The 17,552-nt window shown below is 42.1% G+C and overlaps 1 protein-coding gene across 1 annotated transcript in view; it reads right to left on the reverse strand.

The window, feature by feature from the left end:
• The window catches only part of PIEZO2 (piezo type mechanosensitive ion channel component 2), a 343,960-nt gene that overhangs the window by 146,758 nt on the left and 179,650 nt on the right, over window positions 1–17,552 (reverse strand). The window contains exons 27-31 of the mRNA XM_085890260.1: window positions 16,969–17,063; window positions 16,673–16,685; window positions 11,503–11,651; window positions 11,017–11,106; window positions 10,648–10,733 (exon numbers count right to left, since the gene is read on the reverse strand). Of these exons, the coding sequence (XP_085746386.1) occupies window positions 10,648–10,733; window positions 11,017–11,106; window positions 11,503–11,651; window positions 16,673–16,685; window positions 16,969–17,063 (433 nt within the window). The remainder of the gene's footprint in view (window positions 1–10,647; window positions 10,734–11,016; window positions 11,107–11,502; window positions 11,652–16,672; window positions 16,686–16,968; window positions 17,064–17,552) is intronic.

Consider the following 17,552-nt stretch of genomic DNA (forward strand, 5'->3'; position numbering starts at 1 on the left):
TATATATATATATATATATATATATATATATATATATATATATATATATATATATGTGTATATATATATGTATATAAGCCTGGTGTTGGCGCAGTGGTTTGGGCAGCGGCTTGGGATCCAAGTGGTTCTGAGTTCAAGCCCCGTTGGGCCACTGAATTAATACACCAGGGGGTTGACTCAGCCTGTCATCCTTCCGAGGTCGGCGAAATGAGTACCAGTATACTGGGCCAGTGTATACCCCGGTTAAAATAGGTGTACCATATCCCTGTGTCGTAAGAGGCGACCAGGGTTGCGTCAGGAAGGGCATCCGGCGTAAAACGTGTGCCAAATCATGATGCGGATCATACGGATGATCCGCTGTGGCGACCCCTAACGGGAGCAGCCGAAAGAGGAAGAACATATATATATATATATATATATACATATATATATATATATACACATATATATATATATATATATATATATATATATATATATATATATATATATATATACATATATATATATATATATATATACACATATATATATATATATATATATATATATATATATATATATATATATATATATATATATATATATATATATATATATATATATATATATATATATATATATATATATATATATATATAACCCGGTGTGTACCCCGGTGTGGAACCCCGGTTTTTTGGTGTGGAACCTGTGGCGGCAGAGAGCGTCCTGGTTGCTGTGCTGAGTCGACCGTGCTCTTGATCGTGCCTGGGAGCCTTACCGAGCCTCGTGCCTCGCTTTGGTTGGCTCTCGGGTTCTGCTGACTTGGAATACGGGGTCGGGCGGCGGGTGGACCTGCCTCCCTCTCCTGCTCGCGGCTTGGCGCAGGAGCTGGTTCCCTGGCGGCTGTGAGCGGACTTGGGCCAGGACCAGGAGGTCGAGAGCACCGCGGTTTCTCTTGCCCCCCCCTGGCGAGAGCAAGGCCGGCTCGTCCGACGCCGATCCAGGGACAGTTGCGTCCACACCACGGTCCAGCCTGACCACCAGAGATAGCTACGTTTTGTGTGTGTGTGTGTCTGCTTGGCGCCTTAGAGGGATTGAAAACTGTATATTCATTGGAATTGCTGTGTTTTTCCCCACTCCCGATCCCACACCATCCCGTCGAATCACCCCGGATCCCTCTTCTTGCCGAGTCTTGTTATTTCTGGTAATTATAAAAACGAATAAACATCATCAACTCAGTGAAAAGTGAATCGTGCCACCTTCCTCGTCCCGTTTGCGGTAGAGCGATTAGAACCGCCATGTTTGGGTTATAAACAAATAAATCGCCTCCATCGTTTCGGCTCATTCTACGTTGGCGGGACTGTTCAAGTCCCGTGGACGTCACAATATGTATATATATATATATATATATATATATATACGAAAAAAATAAATGGAAAATCAAATGCAGGTGAGCGACGCAAGACATTGGCGAAGCGGTGGTGAGCACACCCCGCTAGTTTTATATAAAACAAAGTTTCACAAAAACACGTCGAGGCAAAATCGTTTGTTCCTCTTTTTATCCCATATGTGGAATCAACTTCCACATCCTCTTCAATCTCATTCTTACCATCAGGTCTTAAAGACGGTCTTCTCAGATCTTCCCTAATCCAAAACCATTATCTTTTCTGCCCTCGTTAACCCCACCCAAACCCTCCTAATTTTCCCATTATTTTCTCTTTGGAGTTTCCTTCTCCATGCATGCATGTTTTGAGTCCTGTTTCTGTTTGTTACGTCCTGATCCGTTCAGTGTTCTCTTCCATGAGCCTCGACTGTGTACAAAAAAAATCCAATGTTTTAAAGTAAAAAGAAGAATATCTTCTGCATTTGCTTTTGCAGATTTGGTTCTTTTGGAGAATTGATCTCATAAGACAGAACAATAGCAGAGTGAGTGGATCATGGTGGCAAATTGACATCGACAATAACATGAAAACACCTGGGCATGTACAACAGACTACCGAGGAGGCCTTTGGGTCCATCACACCTGTGTTGAATCTACACCTGGTCAATCCACTCTATCAATTTAATTGTCTTATATTACACTGACCTCATTCTCATCATTAACTTCATCTATCAACATCCACATCCCTTTATAATCAACCTGCTATCAGGTTTTTATTCTCGGTGGGGAACTTTGGTCACCAGTACACAATGCCCAACCATTTTAGATACTTTGGGACCTTTAACATCGACAAATAAGGAGGAGACAGGGCAGCTCTTTTTCATCCTCATTTGAAGGAGGTACTCCACAATGCAAAACTTCTTGTTTTCCTTTCTAGACAAGAGCAACGCTCATGGAAGAACAAGCTTAAATTGACTGCAGTGGTGGAGCAACAATTGGCCACAACCAGCAAGGGAATGAACAAACAGAAAAGATTAGAGGGAGGAAGGGAGGGAACACTGAAACTTACAAATTAGATGGTTTGGTTCAAAAGAGTTAATGGGGGTTATCAAGATCATAGATCAGAATTTGGCATGACAACAGATGGAGGTGCAGTGCCTGGCTGAAGCTCTGGAGAGAAGAGTGAGACAGAACAGCCTGTGAAAGGTGGTTCCATTGACAGAAGGAATGAGGAATATAACAGTTGAGGTATGCCTTCAGCCTGGATATAAACATGTATAAGTGTGGATGTGCGGATTCATCAAACACAAAGCAATATAAACACGTATAAGTGTGGATGTGCGGATTCATCAGAAACAAAGCAATATAAGCATGTATAAGTGTGGATGTGCGGATTCATCAGACACAAAGCAATATAAACATGTATAAGTGTGGATGTGCGGATTCATCAGACACAAAGCAATATAAACATGTATAAGTGTGGATGTGCGGATTCATCAGACACAAAGCAATATAAACATGTATAAGTGTGTATGTGCGGATTCATCAGACACAAAGCAATATAAACATGTACATATAAGTATGGATGTGCGGATTCATCAGACACAAAGCAATATGAACATGTATAAGTGTGGATGTGCGGATTCATCAGACACAAAGCAATTTCAGCATGTATAAGTGTGGATGTGAGGATTCATCAGACACAAAGCAATATGAACATGTACAAGTGTGGATGTGCGGATTCATCAGACACAAAGCAATATAAACATGTTTAAGTATGGATGTGCGGATTCATCAGACACAAAGCAATAAAAACATGTATAAGTGTGGATGTGCGGATTCATTAGACACAAAGCAATATAAACATGTATAAGTATGGATGTGCGGATTCATCAGCACAAAGCAATATAAACACGTATAAGTATGGATGTGCGGATTCATCAGACACAAAGCAATATAAACATGTTTCAGTGTGGATGTGCGGATTCATCAGACACAAAGCAATATAAACATGTATAAGTATGGATGTGCAGATTCATCAGATAGCAATATAAATACTGTATGGATGTGCAGATTCATCAGACACAAAGCAATATAAACATGTTTCAGTATGAATGTGCAGATTCATCAGACACAAAGCAATATGAACATGTTTCAGTATGGATGAGCAGATTCATCAGACACAAAGCAATATGAACATGTTTCAGTATGAATGTGCAGATTCATCAGACACAAAGCAATATGAACATGTTTCAGTATGAATGTGCAGATTCATCAGACACAAAGCAATATGAACATGTTTCAGTATGGATGTGCAGTTTCATCAGACACAAAGCGATATAAACATTTATACTTATCTCAAAACTGTCTGGCCTCATCTGAATCCCAACCCAACTATAAACTGTCATCCCGGTGTTTCACAGGCAGGATGATTCCTCATCGTGTATGCTGTTTCTCGGATGGACTTTAAACATGTGTCCTGTCTGTCAGCATTCATTGGTGGATGTTAAACATCCCACGGTGTTCTTCGCAGAGTAGGCGAGCTATCGCCAGCACCACGAACAAATTACAAATCTCTGCCCTAACCAGAAGAGGACATTGCATCAGCGGCACAGCAACGTCCTCAGCCTATGATGCAACCCCACTGCATTGTGCTGTATACAAATAAAGAGGAACAGTTAGTTTATCAATTATGTTTGAGTCAATCTTTTCCTAACAGTGTTGTCATTCACTCTGGAGCAGTCAGAATGCTCATACAAATTTAATCTTTCTACCAAATATGCAGTATTGACCCTTCATTAAGCTCACCGAAGGATTTGGAGAGGGTAGTGCATCTGGGTCCGTTTGTTTGTCTGTCTGTCTTTCTGTTTGTTTATCCGCACATAACTTTCGTGTTTTTCTCCGCCATTTTTTTTGGGCGGGAACTCCAGGGGAGAGTTTTTTGGTGGCAACTCCGCCATCTCCGCCACGAAATTTTCACCATTGGTGCGACAACTCATGTAGAATGTTGTAATGTAAATTATGACATCATAGGTCACGTAGTGTGGCAGCCATATTGGAAAAACCTACAAACTTTGGACCTCTGTATCTCTGAAACTGCACCAAGGAAATAATTGAAACTGCATATCGCAAGTACTCCTCATGGGGAAGGAGCATGATTATTTTTACGGTCATTCGTGCCCTCGTTATGACGTCATAATTGCATATGTAGAACACCACATCCGATCAGCATGATAATTTTTGAGCGACATCGAGGGATAAAATGATCCACAGAAAAAAAAAATTCATGATGTCATTGGTCACGTGATTCGGCAGCCATATAGTTTTAAAAAAAATTAAAAAAAACACCTTCAAAAGTCTTCTCTCAAGTGACTGAACAGATCAAGGGAAAACTTTACACATGTGACCGTCTGTACATGAGGACAAAAAGGTTCACACATATGATGTCATTGGTCACATGGTTTGGCAGCCATATTGGATTTACCTGAAAACATAAAAATCTCCAGAACAGCTGGACAGATCGAGGGGAAACTTCACACAAGTGTTCCCCAAGCCATGGGTGTACAAGTGGCACATAGCAAGTACTCCTCATGGGGAATGAGTGTGGTATTTTTATGACGTCATAGGTGCCTTTGTTATGACGTCATAATTGCATATGTAGATTGCTACATCTGATGATTATAAAACACTTTGAGGGTCATCGAGGGATAAAATCGTCCACAAAATTGTTTTTTGATGATTTCGTCAGTCAAGTGATTCTGCAGCTATATTATTTTATTTTTTTTAAACTTGAAAAATCTTCTTCTCTGAAATGGCTTAAAATATTGAGGTGAAACTTTACACATGACCACCTATACATGAGGAACAAAAGTGTCACACATATGACATCATAGGTCACATGGTTTGACAGCCATATGGCATTTACCCAAAAACCTACAAAAATACCCACCCAAAACAAGTCCTGTTGAGGGTTTGCAATCTCTGATAGCTCCTTTTCTTGTTTATTCTGTTATTATTCACTTTGCCAACAGGAATACAAAGAGAGGGGAGAGGGGGAGAAAAAGAGGGGAAAGAGTGAGGATGTGGAGGGGGAAAGAGTGAGGATGTGGAGGGGGAAAGAAAGAGAGAGAGGAGAGGGGGAGCGAGGAGGAATGGGGGAGTGAGGAGGAGTGAGGGGATGGGAAAGCAGACTTGAGATGGAGTGTTAATTACAATTCGTACTGTCTCATCAAAATGATTCTGCATAGAATAACGGTGAAGATGGAAACAAAAAAATGTCTGAAATCCATTTTCTACTGGACATACAATAAATACCTCCTTGGAGACGAAACCCGCCAGGACACATTCGGCGGATGAGGGGGGAGAATAGAGAGATGGACAAAGCGAGAGAGAGAGAAAGAGAGAGAGAGAGAGAGAGAGAGAGAGAGAGAGAGAGAGAGAGAGAGAGAGAGAGAGAGAGAGAGAGAGAGAGAGAGAGAGAGGCAGAGAGTGAAAGAGAGAGATAGAGATAGAGAGAGATAGAGAGAGATAGATAGAGAGAGATAGAGAGAGATAGATAGAGAGAGATAGAGAGAGATAGATAGAGAGAGATAGATAGAGAGAGATAGAGAGAGGGAGAGGGAGAGAGACAGAGAGAGAGACAGAGAGAGACAGAGAGAGAGACAGAGAGAGACAGAGAGAGAGACAGAGAGAGACAGAGAGAGAGACAGAGAGAGACAGAGAGAGAGACAGAGAGAGACAGAGAGACAGAGAGACAGAGAGACAGAGAGAGACAGAGAGACAGAGAGACAGAGAGACAGAGAGACAGAGAGACAGAGAGACAGAGACAGAGAGACAGAGACAGAGACAGAGAGACAGAGACAGAGAGACAGAGACAGAGAGACAGAGACAGACAGAGAGACAGAGAGACAGAGAGACAGAGAGACAGAGAGACAGAGAGACAGAGAGACAGAGAGAGAGAGAGACAGAGAGACAGAGAGAGAGAGAGAGAGAGAGACAGAGAGAGAGAGAGAGACAGAGAGAGAGAGAGAGAGAGAGAGAGAGAGAGAGAGAGAGGAGTTAACAGTAAGAAAACGTTATGCTTTATGAACAGCACACACACACACACACACACACACACACACACACACACACACACACACACACACACACACACACACACACACACACACACACACACACACACACACACACAGTCAGTGTGATTACCGCCAACAGTACGTACTGCATGCAACCCAAACCAAAATCCTTGAGTAGTTTTGACCCTTGTTTCTGGAGAATTTCAGTAAACAAATAAAAGGAACAAACAAAAGGAACAAACAAAAGGAACAAATAAAAGGAACAACATTGCACGAATGACATTTCAGGTAGATGTGCAGAAACATTAATGTTTATAAACAGCTGCCAATCATCGTGTGTCGGGTGGAAAAAAATTTGGCTCTGTAATTTAAAAAACAAAAAAGTTAATATGATAAACGGCATGGAAATTTGGTGTTATCAAATGTATTTTACTTTTAAACTCACAAAGAGAAACCATATAACCTTTGTAAAGCACATCTGATTCATATAAAATAACCAATTGCTTTAGAAACAGTCAAGAAGACAAAGAAAAACGTGATTGCTCGTATGCTGCTGAGGTTAAATGTTAAGAGCTCCAACACACATAATTATCATAAGATACGGGATGAAACTTTACCACCACAGTGCCCGTAACCAAGCATGCATGCATGCTCTCACATCTATGGAGAGTTACAGATCCAAATCTACCCAAATGTACTCCGTCTGTGTATCTGTATGCTGTCTACGTACCTCTACCTTGTAGCAACTGCCGACTGCACATCCCGATCGGTACCTGACTGTACCGCTATCAACTGTAGGATGCTCAGCAAGTGGCTTGAGCACTCAAGCAAGCACACCAATGAAATGGTTGATAAGGAACAGTTGGCTTGGCAAGCGATAGCAAGCTGATTGGTAATGGCACATACCCGCAAAAAAACTAAACATCACTTTCCGCACATTCCATAATTTTTTCTTCACTCAATATAATCGTCTGAACAGCAGATATGGTTAAGTTTAATGCTTTGCTTAAATGAACACACTTATAAAAATCGCCAATTTGTTAAAATTTTCAGATTTCACTCCAGATTTTGAGTTATTTAGTCCACATGATCCAATCCTCCAAACTCAAGTTATATTTCAATTATATACTTCAATTAGTCTGTGAGAGTGGATTGTGGACAATCGAATCATGATACAAAGCATGAAATTTCTCCAAATTCCTAATTTGAAAACTATAGCACTTACAAAAGCGATGCATATAGAGATTTGTCGGAATATAGATGAGGCCTTCAATGACATGACTGAGGAAAGTGAAAAAAACAACTAAAACATTTTTGAGTGCTTTATCATGAGTAAACTGTTGTGGCCTGTTCCAAGTCCTGGTATTGTTGAGCAGGCTGAACAAAATGGCGAATTAAGACCCCAGGAGGGAGAGGGAGGTGACTGAGGATGTATCTTGACAAAGCATATAATTAAATAAGGCCACTAATTATCTTCAAAAGGGATGTTTAAATTAACCCAAGGATCCAGTTTTCATCCATGCACCACCCTGGAGTTCCCTTAGTACACATGCAAAGTTTGGGGCTGCTAGGTTTCATGATTTTGGAGTTATAGAGGAGACACACACACTGACTGACTGACACACTGATATTTTTATTGTAGAAGACAAAGCATCAATAAATATTCCACAATAATAAATGTCAGAGTGTGTGTGCGTGTGTGCGTGTACTCCAAAACCAGGAAACCTAGTGGCCTGAAACTTTGCCTGCATACTCAGGGAACTCCAAGAGAGTTCACAAATGAAAAATGGGCGTTTTGGTAAATTTAATCACCTCTCCTGAAGATAATTAACGGTAAAACAAGAAACAGGCAGCATTTTGGTCAGCCTGCATTCATCTCGCTCACCAAGGGGTCTTAATATGCCATTTTGGCTGTTCAGCCCAAAAATACCTTGCTTCGGACCAGTTCAGTTTCTGTACAATAAATATACATACCAACAAATTGCTGTATACATCAGTGATCTTCATACCTACGAATCGCTGGAATCATCGCCATGCTTATAAATGCCTGGAGACGCCAGTGTTTGTCTCCTTATTTCATTTCCGCACATTCGATAAGTTCTAGAATCAAGAATCTCTTGACCTGAGCCGAATTTCAAATTTTAAATTGCGGAACCTTTAAATTTAGCAGTTCCAACTGCTAAAAGAAAGTGTTCGTTTGTCCAATTCGCACATTGTTTGACACTCCAGGCGTCTCAGTGAGGTGTTTAGTATAACCGATCGCTAATCACTTGCCAAGCCAGCCATTCCTTATTAACTGTCTTGTTAGAGTGCTTGCTTGAGTGCTTTGCAGTGTTAGGTGGTATCAATTCAATCCATCCAACCATGGAATCAAAAGGAATTGAGTCATGAACGGGAATTGACATCGATTCCAAGTAATTCCTACTACCGAGAAGGAAACGTTCTTTTTTTTCGGGGAAATTTTTTTCATCCCTGTTGGGAATGTTCCGGTTACACATGGCCTGATAATGTATTAATTGAAAAGGAACACTCCCTTGGGGAATCCTGTTTGCAATACAGCAGCAAACGCTAGTCACATGCAGACAAAACACACCCCAAGGGCATGCTCCTTTTAAATGAAGAGCAAGGCATTTCGAGTTGCCCAGTAAAGCATGCTGATTGCTTTGGTGATGGACGGGTAGGCAAAACATAGACTGATAAAGTTTTCACAACATGTCACTCAAAAAGTCCAGAAGTGCAGTTTGGAACTATTCCGAGAAGATTAAAGAAAGTTGCATGCTCACTTTGTTCAATAAACCTTGCTCATCACTGTAATACAGTACGTCCAATATGCTGAAACATTTGAAAACCAAACACCAGAGAGAGGACCTATTAGTGACGATTGAGAATGCGGATTCAAAAGAAACCAAAGTCGACAAGAGCAACAAGTTCACTTTCACAATCGACGATTGAAAGCACTTTTGTCTGGGTAATGCCCTGTTATGCTGCCTTCCCTTCTCTTCATGCTACCTTCCCTTCCCCTAATGCTGCTTTTCCATTTCCATCCCTTCATGCCGCCTTCCCTTCCACCCCCCCCCCCGCCATGCTGCCTTCCCCTCCACTCCCATTGCCTTCCCTTCCCATCATGCTCACCTCCTCCCAAACCCCCTCTACCATGATTAAACTCTCCGGAGATCAAGGAGAGGAAGGGGTGTGAAAGAATGTGTAAATTGGACAAATGAACACTTTTTTAAGCAGTGGGAACTGCTGCTTGGATTAATTCCGCCATTCAAATTTGGAAATTTGGCTCACGTTAAGATTCTTGAGCTTATGACATGTATGGAAATTAAATAAGTGCACGAACACTGGTGTGGCTTTTCCGACGATTGAAGGAAAATGCCCTTCCTTCCCTTCCCCTCCCTTCAGGGTTACCTCCTCCCAAAGCTCATCCCCCCTCCACCCCCTAGGACGTCTCTGGGTGATGTTTAGTATGACCCGTTTTAACATGCTGTTTTATTGCAACACATTGCATTAATACCAGAAAATGGGACCATCCACCCCCCCAAGTCCTCTGACTAAATGAGAGAGAATGAGAGAGAGAAATGAGAGAGAAGAGAGAGGGGAGAGAGAGGGGGAGGAGGAGGAGGAGGAGGAGGAGGAGGAGGAGGAGGAGGAGGAGGAAGAGAGAAAGAAAGAGATATATTGACGGGGGAGAGAAGATGAAGGAGGGAGATAAAGAGTGAGAGAGGATGAAGATAGAAATAATGATTTGAGAGGGGAATGTCGAGGAAGGTGGGGCATGGAGGTATTGAGGGGAGGATGTTGGGGGAGGGAGGAGGGAAGGGGAGAGACAGAGAGTGAGAGTGAGAGTGACAGAGAGAGAGAGACAGAGACAGAGACAGAGACAGAGGCAGAGACAGAGACAGAGACAGACAGAGAGAGAGAGAGAGACAGAGACAGAGAGAGAGAGAGAGAGAGAGAGAGAGAGAGAGAGAGAGAGAGAGAGAGAGAGAGAGAGAGAGAGAGAGAGAGAGAGAGAGAGAGAGAGAGAGAGGGAGAGAGAGAGGGAGAGAGAGTTACAGAGAGAGAGAGAGACAGAGACAGAGCGAGAGAGCGAGAGAGCGAGAGAGACAGATAGAGATGGAAGATGAGAGAGATATTGTGTGTGTGATGTTGTGGTGTTATTGCTGTTTCTGTGGTGTAGTAATGGCAGTGCTGAGGACTCACTTGGATTGGGGATTTGTTCCTGTTCCGATGGTCGTTGTTCTTTACCCTTCTGGATTTTTTGTTGCCGAGCAATGATTCGCTCCATCCTAAGGACGACCAAGAGGTCAAGATCTAATGCTCATCTTCTCTTGGCTTATACCCGGCCACCCATGAATTCACAACTTATTAAACCCTCATACTGGCACATCAGCAAACCTGTTAAAAATACTGATGATGAGCCAGTAACTTACTCGATCCAGCAACCTGGCAGTCACCGAGTTAGAACACTGATAAAATACAGAACAGAGCTGGTATATCGTCTCATTAACTACTTTCGGAATCATAATTACTCATATTTATATTACTATTATTAGTATTTATAATTATTACTGTCGTTTCAGCTGTTGCATCGACTTTTCCTCTTCCGCGAGGCGAGCTTTCACAGTTTTCACAACCTCAGCTTGGATGAGCTCAGCTCCCCTACATGCACACACACACACACAAACAAATTCACTCACACACACACACACACACACACACACACACACACACACACACACACACACACACACACACACACACACACACACACACACACACACACAAACAAATTCACTTACACACACATCTGTGTTCCTTGTAGGTTCTGTGCATGTTATTCATTGCAGACATCCACACTGTACAGTTGTATGCAGAAATGCTGTTTGTGTAGTTTTGGGAAGATCTGTGCTCATTGTTCAGTTATGGGTGCTGTTCCTGTGTGTTGGGTGGTACATGGTGGTCCTGTGTGTTGGATGGTACGTGGTGGTGCAGTATGTTTGGTGGTACGTGCTTGTGTTGGGTGGTATGTGCTGGTACTGTATGCTGAATTCACACCTGCAAGCCAACAATGTTGAAGCCTTGAGATCCGCAACAACATGCAGGAAGTAATAGCTGAGAAATGCTCTCCGCTGCAACAACAGGAAGAAGAAGCAGATGGCATCCCATATGATGCCGGCTTCAGCACGAGGTAACTCACATTCATCGTTCACCGTATCATCTGTAAAGAGAGAATATAGAGGTGGTTCCAACATGAATGAGCAATTGTGTTGAGAGAGATCAATATAAGAAAGAAGAGAGAACTTGATCACGAATAACAAAGACATTTGTAAACAACTGGTCAAATATATGATCCACCATCTTACATCCTCAACACAAACATTCACAAATAACCAAAGTAATGTCCTGACATGAGTGTGTCAAACATTTGTACAGTGTCCTTCAGCACTCCTTCCACTCTGTGCTCACTCACATGATCAAAGTGCATCGGTGATGCTCGGCTGATGTGGTGATTATGCCCAATTCAACGAAAGATTCAGGTTATGGAGACACAAAATGAAGACAATAAACAAGATATGAACATGAGTTCAGAAAAAGAACTTTTAGCAGATAGAAAAGTGAATAAAAAAAAAGAAATGAGACCGATTTTTTTGGTTCTGAAAACCGTTTTTTGTTCCAACTCACTCGACGAATGCAGAAACGCATGTTTTTCATCAAACAGTGTATATTTTAGCTGGAACGAAGCAAAACAACACATTTTACAGAAGAAATTCAATTCATGCAAAACAGTCAAATTTTCCTAATACAAGGGTTCTTTTTTAATTATTATTTTTAATTGTTTTAAAAAATATACAATGGAAAGGCTCGAAAAGAGCTAACATACAGAACGTATAACAAGAAGAGCAGGAGACAGGAGGGGCGGGAGAGGGAAGCACAAAACAGTGGGGAACAGACATCATTAGATATGTGGAAGGGAGAGGGATGGGGTGGGGTACACAGGGTAAACAAGATGGACACTGCAGGGACTTGCAGGAAGGAAAGTAGATCATTTGAAGGATGTGGGTTTGGGGTATGCCTGGAGTTGGCTTCATGGTTAGGGTGGTGGGCTTGGGATCCAAGAATCCTGAGTTCAAATCCGACTCGGCTGTTGAATTAATACCAGGTGGGGTTGGCTCTGCCTGTCATCCTTCCGAGGGCGGCAAAATGAGTGCCAGCTTGCTGGTATCCTGTGTCCCAGTGGCAACCCGTCCAGGATTGTGCCCAATAGCCAAGGAGACTGCTTAGGCAGCACCAACGCTCTGCGCAGAGTATGGTTCCAATGGATGGATGGATGGTTTGGGGTGGAATAGTGGGGGTTAAAAAAAGATCATGGTTTTACATGGGGGAAGAAAAGAGATGGTGGTGAACAGCTGTTTAGAAGACCGGGAGGGAAGAGTGGGACTGAAGCCAGTGTGGGAGTTTGTTCCAAAAGTGGGGAAAAAAAGAGTAATGAAAGAGTGAAAGTGAGCAGTGATTCATGATTTTGGTAGTTTCACCAGAAGGGGGTTGCTGGCGAACCTTGAGCGCCCTGCGGAAATATGGTGGGGACAAATCGCATTCAGAGCAGGGGGTGCGAGACCGGAGAGGAGACTGTAGAAGATAGAAAGACCACAGACCTGCCTGTGGTGAGAGAGTGAGAGGCCCAAAGACTCAGCCTCACCGCAGGAAATACCAATGATCCTAAATGCCTTGGTTTCCAGAGCATGAAGCCGAGAAAGGTGAGAGGCAGGAGCACCAAGTCAGAGGGGAGAACAGCACTCCATCAGGCTGCGGAAGAAAGCTTTATATGTGGTCAGGAGCTCATGCGGGCCGAGGAAGGACTTTGCACGATGGAGGATTCCAAGTCGGCGACTGGCTTTGGAGGCCAGGTTGGAAATGTGGCTTTCCCAGGAAAGATCATGGAAGATAGTGAGACCCAAAAGCTTGAATGAAGGGAGTTCTTTAAGAGGATTGTTGAGATAGTAGATTGGGGAGGGGGGGTCCAAAAAGTCCTTTCAGACAGACAAAGTGAGAGTGTGAGATTTGTCAGGATTGAAAGACATGTTCCACGTGTTGGACCAGTTTCTAATTTTATCCAGATCTGCAGAGAGTGAAGAAGCTGCTGCTTGCTGATCTGAGGGATGACCGATGGTACGGCAGAAGGTTTTGTTATCAGCAAAGAGATAAAGAGGATTTTCCAGAGAGTCAGAGAGATTATTGATGAAAACCAAAAAAAGAACAGGGCCCAGAATGCTGCCTTGAGGAACTCTAACCTGGACAGGAAGAGTGGATGAGAGAACTCAATTTTGGGCCACATATTGGCTGTGACAGGAGAGGAAGTCAGCGAGCCATGAGTAGAGATAGCCTTGGATACCGTAGGAAGAGAGTTTGGTGAGCAGGGCAGGGTACCAGACCGTGTCAAAAGCACGTGATATATATATATATATATATATATATATATATATATATATATATATATATATATATATATATATATATATATATATATATCTAGAGATATGGCTCTGATTTCATGTCTGGCATTGAGTACCTCCATCCATTGTTGGAAGAACGGAAGCAGCATATCCAGGGTAGAGTGGAAGAGATTTCCTTGGATACCACTTGTAGAGAGTTTGGTGAGCAGGGCAGGGTACCTGACCATATCGAAAGCACACGATATGTCTTGGGAGATGGCTCTGATCTCATGTTTGGCATTGAGAACCTCCATCTATTGCTGAGAAAGCAGACACAACAATGTCCAGGGTTGAGTGACCTGGTCTGAATCCAAGTTGGTAATCAGAAATCAGGCCATTGGAGAAGAGGAAGGATTTGATGTTGGAAGCAATGATAGATTTCATAACCTTGATAATGATTGGGAGAAGGCTGATTGGTCTGTAGTTGCGGGGATATGTTTTTGCAACTTTTTTATGCAGGGCAGTCATGTTTGGTGATTTCTAAGCAGGTGGCAGATGACCGTAAGCAAATGAGAGGGTGAACAGAACAGAGAGTAGTCGGGGAGGAATATAGGGTCCCCATGCACCCGAAGGATATATTTTTCTAACTTACATTTTTGGAATCCTGAAAGTGTCTAGAAAAGGAATTTTGAAGTTCCCATCACGAAATATTGTCCCATGGGGTCCGTTTTGTGGCCATCTTGGATTTCCAATGAAAATCAATTATTGCCATAACTTTTGAACAAGACATCATGCAAAGATAAATGATACCATTTTTCTGTATAATTGTGACATGAGGAATTTATTTGGAGAGTTATTTTCATGAATCAAGGGGTTTTTATTTTGCAATTTACACAAATATAAAAGAATGTACCCATATGGCTGTTTGACCTTGACTCTATAGTTCAAGGTCAAATATGAAGGCACCAAATGATTCTGAATACACCATTTACGATTAGTACCTAATGGATACCTAACATCCCAGACCAATATTTAAAGAGTTACAAGCACTCTAAAGTTTGTGATATAAATAACTTTGGGAATCCCCCCTCCCCTCCCCAATGTCATGTGACTTATGACACATAACTGTCACCAGATATATAAACACAAGACTCAGAGGTCGATGAAAAAGGTAAGATTTTGAAAGTGATGTACTGTTTTAAAATGAAACAATGAAGCAATATTAAATATAGCAATGCCAAGAACATGTATAACGAGAAAATGGATTATTTCATGAAGGGAATAAGAAATCTAGGGCAAAATAGGTTGAACATGTCATGGATTTTGAACAAACGGGAATTCCCAATTGTCCCCCCCCCCTTTTTTAAGTGCCTGTAACTCTTTAAATAATGGTCCTGGGAGGTTAGGTATGTATTACGCACTTATAGGAAATCATGTATGAGGAATGATTTGGTGCCTTCAATTTTGACCTTGAACTAAGGGTTCAAGGTCAAACAAACATAAATTGACTGGCAAACTCTCATGAAGGGAGTGTGGTACTTGGGGATGTCAACATAGGTGAATTCAGGTTTTTCACCACAGTTGAGTCCATCCTATTAATGCAATTTATTTCTTTTCTCGGTGAAGGCTTTATTGTAGAATTAGTAGCTCGAACTATGCTTTGGTGGTGGTAAAAATGAACTAACAATTGTAGTTATAGTGTGGTGGTGGATAATCATGTCAAAGTCAAGGAAATGCAAGAGTGATAATGGTGATTGGTCTGAAGAACTGCGGAAGCGTCCTCCTACAACTTGTATTTTACATGTGACTGGCATTCAGCATGGCTATTTCACATCACTTAGTAATATCAAGGGATCAGCCACTGACAAGCACGCCCAGCTGCATAGTATTCGTGACAAACGACTCATCGAATCTCAAGATTCACCCAATCGCATGGAGGAAGCCTGTAACAATATTCCAGAGAGTCTTTCTGGGGCAGATTTAGAAGCAATTGGCTATCATCTTGGCTGCTACCAAAACTTCACCAAAAACCAAGATCGCTTGAAGTCTCGTGTAACATCCAATGAAGCCTCAACATCACGCCTCCCCCCCCCCCCCCCGTAAACCACCATCATACTCTGCCATGCAGTTGTTCCCTCCAGAATGCATTTTCTGTCAAAGGCTTGAACTGAAAGTCTTGGGGAAGACCGAGCGGTGCATCAAGTTCCCAGTATTCAAGGACAAGGATGGAGCCTTGAAGTTTCCCACCTGGAAAGAAATTGAGCCCCAAGCCCTAGAACTGGAAAATAGTGCCCTATATCACATGGTGCAAGGCGAAGACCTGTTTGCAAGAGAGGCCCAGTTCCACCAGTCTTGTCGCAAGTCATTGAACTTGAAGTATGTCAATCACCTGCGTAATACAGCCCGAGCTGCAAAAAATGCCAGCGATAAAGATCAGGTTCGTAAGGCTGCTGCACATCTGAAGTCATTCACTGCTGTGTTGGATTTCATTCAAAACCAAGTGATTGGACAGAATGAGGTTGTGCAGCTTGCATCATTGCGTCTTCTCTACATCCAAAAGTTAGAGAGAAATGGCTTCCCCAATCCTGAATACAGAAGTGAGAAGCTGAAGACTCCTCCTCCTCCTCCTCCTCCTCCTCCTCGGCCTCACCTTGCCTTCGCTGTTGTGTTCCCAATGACCCTCCGCATTCCAAATCCTGGCTTTGTCGCATAGCCATTCTCGGCACCATTGCAGCCACTTTGCCACCATCCCTCTGTCCATCTCCTGGCGATCCCTCAGCTCCCAACCTCCTCATATCATCTTCTGGCCTTCACTGTTATCTGTTTTATTAGCCTGCAGAGCGGAAGACGGGGTTTTGCCATCACTTCTGTTTGTCCGTCTTTGTGTCTGTCTGGGCCGTAACTCTTTCGCCATTTTATCTTATGTCATCAATTTTTCAACAAACCTTTATTATGAGATATGGAGAAGATATGTTTATATGTATATATATATATATATATATATATATATATATATATATATATATATATATATATATATATGTATGTATGTGTGCAATGCATTTCCAAATGGTTTACTGGTGACTCACGCGAGTCATAACCCTTGATGGTGCAAACCAGGCTGAATGCTTGCACCAACCAGCAGCAGAAATAGCTCAGGGTGGAGAGGTATGCACATGCACCGATCTGCACAGAGAGAAGCACAGGAACCATCATTTCACAAAAACATTCAAAACATATAATGACGCGAGTAAAAATGACTCTTCATCGAACAAACACACTACCATCATCAGAAAACAAGTATCTTGGCCTGTCCCAAACATAAGCCTGCGATGAAGTCCTCACTTGCTGGTTGAACCACAAACCAAATTGGGACCCTTTGATGGAATTGTCGAGTTTTTGTCTTTTCCGACTCGATCCTTTTTTCACGTAATGTCAACAAGTTAAATGTGCTTAAACATGACTATTAAATAACAACGAAAACAATAAAGGCTTGCTACAACCCCAGCTTGCATTGCTCACAGAGTTCACAAGATAAACATTATCGATGTACAGAACCAACATAGCAATTATCCACATCAACTATAACATTCCTATTTCACTTCCTCTCACTTTATTACTTGTTTATTTGTTTGTTTATTTCTTTGCACAGAACATGAGTATGCATATGAATTA

Source organism: Eptatretus burgeri, chromosome 7 (assembly GCF_056783735.1).
Source record: "Eptatretus burgeri isolate ZD-2024b chromosome 7, Ebu_testis_v1, whole genome shotgun sequence".
In the NCBI taxonomy this organism is placed as follows: Eukaryota; Metazoa; Chordata; class Myxini; order Myxiniformes; family Myxinidae; genus Eptatretus; species Eptatretus burgeri.